This window comes from Manacus vitellinus, unplaced genomic scaffold (assembly GCF_001715985.3).
Source record: "Manacus vitellinus isolate BGI_N305 unplaced genomic scaffold, ASM171598v3 ctg7180002434414_pilon, whole genome shotgun sequence".
NCBI classification, from domain to species: Eukaryota; Metazoa; Chordata; class Aves; order Passeriformes; family Pipridae; genus Manacus; species Manacus vitellinus.
Genome location: NW_021938644.1, coordinates 1 through 6127, shown reverse-complemented (window position 1 = coordinate 6127; position 6127 = coordinate 1). Strand labels below are relative to the sequence as shown.

Below are 6127 nucleotides of genomic sequence, written 5' to 3'. Positions count from 1 at the left end.
GCTGCGAGCTGGTGGTCCCTGAGCAGCCTCCCAGCAGGGAAAAACCCTTCAGGTGCTTGGAATGTGGGAAGAACTTCAGGACGAGCACCATCCTCCTCAAGCACCAGCACATCCACAGTGGGGAACGGCCCTACACGTGTGGGGAGTGTGGGAAGAGCTTCAGGGACCGCTCCACCCTGCACCGCCACCAGATGATCCACACTGGAGAAAGGCCCTACGAATGCTTGGAATGTGGGAAGAGCTTCAGGGACAGCTCCACTCTCCTCACCCACCAGCACATCCACACTGGGGAACGGCCCTACACATGTAGGGAATGTGGGAAGAGCTTCAGGAGCAGATCTGCTCTCAGCACCCACCGTCGCATCCACACCAGGGAGAGGCCCCACAAGTGTGGGGACTGTGGGAAGAGCTTCACCCACAGCTCTGTCTTGACCTCCCACCAACGGATCCACCAGTAATGGAAGCCCCAAGTGCCCCAACTGCAGGAAGAGCTTCGGCCGCTGCTCCAACTCCATCAGCCATCGGAGGACCCGCGTTGGATGATCCACAGGGAGCCCTGTTGGGCACAGACCTGGTGACCAACATTCCTGGTGACCCCTGTTTAGCAGAGACCTGGTGCTGGAATAGAGTTCAAACCTGGAAGAAGAATAAGGACTGGCACATCTGATGAGAAAGAGAAGACTCCAGTTCCCAGATAACATGAAGGTCCTGATGGTCTCTGCAAAGAAAAACCCTGATAGACACCTGGTGTGAAAGGATGTACTGAGGAATGGGGCCAGTGAAGGTCCCACAGCCTTTCTTCACAACCATCCTGCAGAGTGGGAATAGGGAACCTTTTTGACCTCTTTGATTTATCTGTCAAGAAAGAATAGATGCCTGTCACGCTACCCCAAATTTAGCTTTGTGACTAAAGTAACTCAAAAGTCCACCCAAACCTGGAAAATAGTCTAAAAAGAAGTCAAGGCTAAGGAGAAATGGAAGGAAGATTTGCGCTGAAACTGCTGGATGGGCCGAGGGGCTGATCCTGCCTTCCCTTCCCCTTTCAGGTGGCTCATTGGGTGAGAAATTTAAAGTTCTGCACGCTGATTCCTTGCTTTTACAGAACTAGAGTTTGCTTTCCCTTCCCAGTGTTTTAGTAGATTGCTGGTTTGGTTTAGAGTTTGTGTTTTGGTTGCTTTGTGGTGTTCTTGCTGTGTTTGAAGTGTGTTTTTGTAGCCAGAGCCTCTCAGCAAGGCCTACGAGCTTTTCTGAACTCGTCAGGGTTTGTGTTGATCAAGAGTGTTATTGCGTGAGCTGCTGCAGGGATTCCTTTGTAAAGGTGCTGCCAGTTTGTGTGCAGTGGAATAAGTGGTGGGAGATTGTGCTGAGGGAGTTTCCCTGTCCCTGGGAAGTGGCAGTGCCCGAAAAGGGTGATGGAATCCCCTGCCCTTGTGAATGTGTTTGGGGCAGAGTTGGTGTGGGAACAGCCGAGAGCCCAGACTGGACTGATATGGTTTTGGCTTCCCTGGGGCACTAAGAGACAAATAGACCTTTGAAGAGTGGGGTAAATGTGCCCTGACCCTCTGTTTTATGTGACCCCCCCCCGTGCTGAATCCCCCCTTAAAGGGGTGGTCGAGGTACATCATGAAATGCCATCATTAAAGCCTGGGGGACAAACGTGGTTCAGTCACCCCTCTAGAATTGCTCTAAATTTCAACTGTTGGCACAATGCAAGGCTGAGATTGGATCCAGCAGCCCCCAGCACCCTGAGGAAGTTGGGAGCTCAGGGGGACCACCCCCCTTTCCCAACCCCCCAGTGCCCAAAGACCCCCATGGGACTGTCCATCCCTCCAGACCAGCCCCCTTTTCCACCCCTCTCCCTGTTCCTCCCACTTTTCCATGGTCCCCTCAATCCCCAGCCACCCCAAATCAGTTCTGGGGTCTCAACCCCCACTTTTCCCCCCTCTCCCACCCCTTACACATTATTCCCCCAATCCCCATGTAGCAGTACGTTCAGATACATGTCTGGAATAAAGACAAGTGCCAAAAAATACTCAAGCACACAAAATATCTTTTATTACAGTGAGAATAATAATACTAGTAATAAACTTAACAAGAGGGATTAAAAACTAAAAAGAAAAAAGGATACAAAATAACTATCTTATCGGGTGGCATTAAAACAAATACTACGAACAGCATTTAATAAAGTATTAACTAGTGAAAAAGGGATACCAGAAAAGGATCTTAATACAATATTATGGATAACACGGTATTGGTTAGTAAAAAGGGAAACTAAAGGAAAAATACTATAAACATAAAAGGGGAATTAAAGGAACACTAAAAGGATATTAAAAAGTTTGTTCTCTCAGTTGCTTCCTGTCAATAAACTGTGCTGACCCCCACAGACAGGCCAGGGCTGTCAGGATCTGCAGCAGCTGGTCGGTACCCATGCTTAGCGGGCGTCCCCGCGGAGCAACACAGTCTCGGTGGTAGGATGAGTATCGCTCAACTCAGCAACTCCGACACCCCATTTTTATCAGTTCCACATTACACTACGTAGGGCCAGTACGCAGTATAAGGTGATGCCTGAATGGCAGCCAAACACCGCCTGATCATTACCTCATGGCAGCAGTCTGCGCATGCCCTACTTGTAGGGCAAGGGGCGAGCGACCCCTGCCCACATAATCTTCCTCCCATCATCATCTTTCTCACCCCTATGGATGACCTCTACCATTGTGTTTCAAGGGTAGATGTCTCTATCTTGCAATATGTAGCAAAACCAAGGAAGAACTCAGCTCTGATAATAGGGGATATCAGGCTGACTTGCTAAAAAGCACAATGGACCTTACAGTTACCTTGTGCCATGAAGTTACATTGTACCATACTCTAGCTGGTTTCACATCCTAATATGATTCCGTTCTCACGCCTCTATGCTCCATTGATCATCAAATTCAAAAGTACCCCCCTTACACTGTACCATACTCTGGCTGGTTTCACATCCTAATATGATTCCTTTCTCACGCCTCTATGCTCCATTGATCATCTAATTCAAAAGTACCCCCCTTACATTTGTTTAAATGTAAAATGAACCAAGGACAATTTTTGAGAGCTTTGCATTTAGATTTCATTAGTCTGAAGTAGTAAAATAAATGGTCTTGTGTGTATTTGTCTATATAGAATCATGGACTGGTTTGGGTTGGAAGGGACCTTAAAGGTCTTCTCATTCCACCCCCTGCCATGAGCAGGGACACCTTCCACTAGAGCAGGTTGATCCAGCCTGTCCTTGGACACTTGCAGGGATCCAGGGGCAGCCACAGCTTCTCTAGGAATTCCATCCCTGCCCGTCCCCACCCTCCCAAGGAAGGATTTCTTCCCAGTCTCCCATCTAACCCTGCTCTCTTTTAGTTGAAAAACCATTGCCCCTTGTCCTGTCCCTCCAGGCCCATATCAAAAGTCCCTCTCCCTCCTTTTTAGAAGCCCCCTTCCCTGGTGGGGTGTCTTCAGCTCCTCCCACGACCTGTGTGTGTCTGTATCTATCTTGTATCTGTCTATATTTATAGACAGGATATATTTTAATACATTTCTATCCATATATTTATACCTCGATATTTACACACTGTAAATATTAATGCACACCTGTCTACACAATGATGATAACTTTGTGTCCAGACCTACCCCTTCCATTCTGTAACCTTTTTGGGGGGTTTATTCCTCGGGATTTCCAGGGTCTCAGTTTCAGTGGAGCGGATCTTTCCCACCTGGATCTTTGCTGCATCAACTTCAAGGTGGCCAATCTGAGCCGCTGCAACCTGGCCCGTGCCAACCTGTGCTGTGCCAGCCTGGAGAGGGCTGACCTGTCAGGCTCTGTGCTGGATGGAAGAGCTGCTGCAGCTTGGGAGGGCTGGGCTTGTGTTAACAGAGAGGAGCTGGAACAAACAGAGCGGTGTAAAACATCGAGTTCTTAAATATATTCTAGAGTTGTTCTGGTTCCCAAAGCTTTTACACTTCCTCCCAGTAATGATTTAATGGGATTGACTCCCAAAGCAGAAATTAAAACTGTCTTCTTGATTGTCTTTGGTGTTGTTCTTCCGGCTCTCAGTGACTCCTGTCTGTGCCAGTGTGCCAACCTGCCAGGGGTGAAGATGCTGCGCTCCAACGCAGAGGGAGCGTCCCTGAAAGGCTGCAACTCTGAGGACCCATCAGGCCTTCAAGCTAATCTGGAAGGTGAGAAGCTTTTGCCTTGTCAATCTGTGCCAACTGAAGCCTGTGTTTGTCGATTTCCATGGCCCAGAAAAGGTCCAGCTGTGGTTTGTCCAACCCTGAGAAGGGCCCACAAGGGCTGCACTGAGTCTGTGACCATCTCAGCCCCAAATCCCCTTGTCCTCCTCCAATTCACACAGCTCTGAGGCAGCACCAGTGTGCAGCTGCTGTGTTTCTGACTGGTTTTCCTCACAGAACTCCTTTCTGTGTGTGTTCCAGGTGCCAACCTGAAAGGAGTGGCCATGGAGGGCAGTCAGATGACAGGAATGAACCTCCGAGTTGCAACGCTGAGAAATGCCAAACTAAAGAACTGAAACCTCAGGGGAGCAACGTTGGCAGGAACTGATTTGGAAGTGAGTTGGGATTCATTTTCCATCCTATTCCTTTCTATCCTATAGTCAGCTGGTAATTGGGGGGATTGGTGGCTTTTGGCTGACCTCTCCAGCTTCAGAGTACAATGGAGTTCAGGTAAATGGACTTCCAGTAAAGCTTTGAACAGAGTTCTGGGTGCATTCCATTGACACTTCTTCTTCTTTTCCCCTTCAGAATTGTGACCCAGCAGGTTGTGACCTCCAGGAAGCCAATTTGAGGGGCTCTGATGTGAAAGGAGCCATCTTTGAAGAGATGCTGACCCCCCTGCACATGTCCCAGAGCTTCAGATAGGGAAGAGAAAACGTCGGAGAGGAAGGAATCCAAACATTTGTTGTGACTCTCTTCACCTCCTCCCCTTCCTGAGTTAGAAGGAATGGTTATTAGACAACTTCCATTTGCAGTAGTGCCTAAGTAGACTCTTTCTGATCACTTTTGGGGAGGGAATTTTTGTTTCAGAGGTGGAGAGACAGAGTTTCTCCCTTTCTGAAGAGTGAGGAAGTGGGCTGGTTGTGAAACCAGAAAGTGGGGCTGGTTTGGGGGGGAGGGTTCAAGACTTTCATTGTTTAGCATTGCCTGACTTTGGAATGCATTTTAATTTCTAAAGCACAATATATGCAATTCTATTTGTTAGGTCTGTAGCTGCAATATGAATAGAAAATGTTATTGCTGTATAGTAGCAAAGAAAGTGGAGGTTTCCAGGTAGACAAGTGTCTTTACAGTCAGTGTCTTCATTCCAGCTGGGTGTTAATGCCAGGGGTGGTCACACAGTGCCCACAGGATGTGTTCAGGTCTCTGCCGGGGTGGAAACAGTGGGGAACTGTCCTCAGAGGTCCTAAATTGCTGTGGAGTAGTTGGAGTGTAGGTTTAGAGCAGCTTTATCCCCTCAAATGTGCAGAGGAAGCTGCTGCCCCTGCAGGGACCTGCCCAGAGCCCGGATTGAGTTCCCGCTTGGAGATCCCTGGGCAGAAATGGGATGTCTTAGTTAATGCTCTCCAAAGGAGTGTGAAATTGCACTCTCAATCCCAGCTGGGAAGAAAAATTCCCCTGCTTCCACATGTCCTGGCCACTCCAGACTGGAGTTCCTGTAGCTTTTTCCTTCTTTGTTGGGAATTCAATGGACAGAGGAAAGCACAGAAGTGTCCCCAAAACAGAGAGAAGTTCTGGGGCCACAGCACCTGCTCTCCCCCCTTATCTCATCCCTTCAGCAGATGAAGAAATGTTTTCCCTCAATGTACTGTGGAAATAGTCCCTGAAAGCATGGGCATAATCCCATTTGCCAGCCAGATCCACTTTGGGCTGCCTAAAGTGGTTGTAAAAGCATCTTGCCTGGGGCCAAGTGCCCCTTCCACACTTGCTTCATCTGTCTCAGTGTTTGTGATCTTGGGAATCCTCATGAACCTGGAACAATGCCAGATTATCTGTTGTCTTAAGATATGTACCTGGGGATTGTTTTGACCTGTGTTTAAATCTTCCTTGCAAATACAACTGATAGAAAACAATGTAAAAAAAAAAAAAG

The 6127-nt window shown here is 48.3% G+C and overlaps 1 protein-coding gene across 1 annotated transcript; it reads left to right on the top strand.

Annotated features, from left to right (window-relative positions):
* The first annotated feature begins 3805 nt into the window (after nucleotides 1-3805).
* LOC115307344 (BTB/POZ domain-containing protein KCTD9-like) lies at nucleotides 3806-4566 on the top strand. The gene is made up of 2 exons (XM_029958950.1): nucleotides 3806-4203; nucleotides 4459-4566. The coding sequence occupies exons 1-2, from the start codon at nucleotides 4005-4007 to the stop codon at nucleotides 4551-4553; spliced, it is 294 nt and encodes a 97-aa protein (XP_029814810.1). The 5' UTR covers nucleotides 3806-4004; the 3' UTR covers nucleotides 4554-4566.
* The last annotated feature ends 1561 nt before the right edge of the window (nucleotides 4567-6127 follow it).

What these genes read in the sequence shown, in the direction of transcription:
- LOC115307344 (XM_029958950.1), top strand. Translation starts at nt 4,005, where the DNA reads ATGGGATTGACTCCCAAAGCAGAAATTAAAACTGTCTTCTTGATTGTC. An exon ending in CCTTCAAGCTAATCTGGAAG is followed by an intron (nt 4,204 to 4,458) that starts GTGAGAAGCTTT and finishes TGTGTGTTCCAG; the next exon opens with GTGCCAACCTGAAAGGAGTG.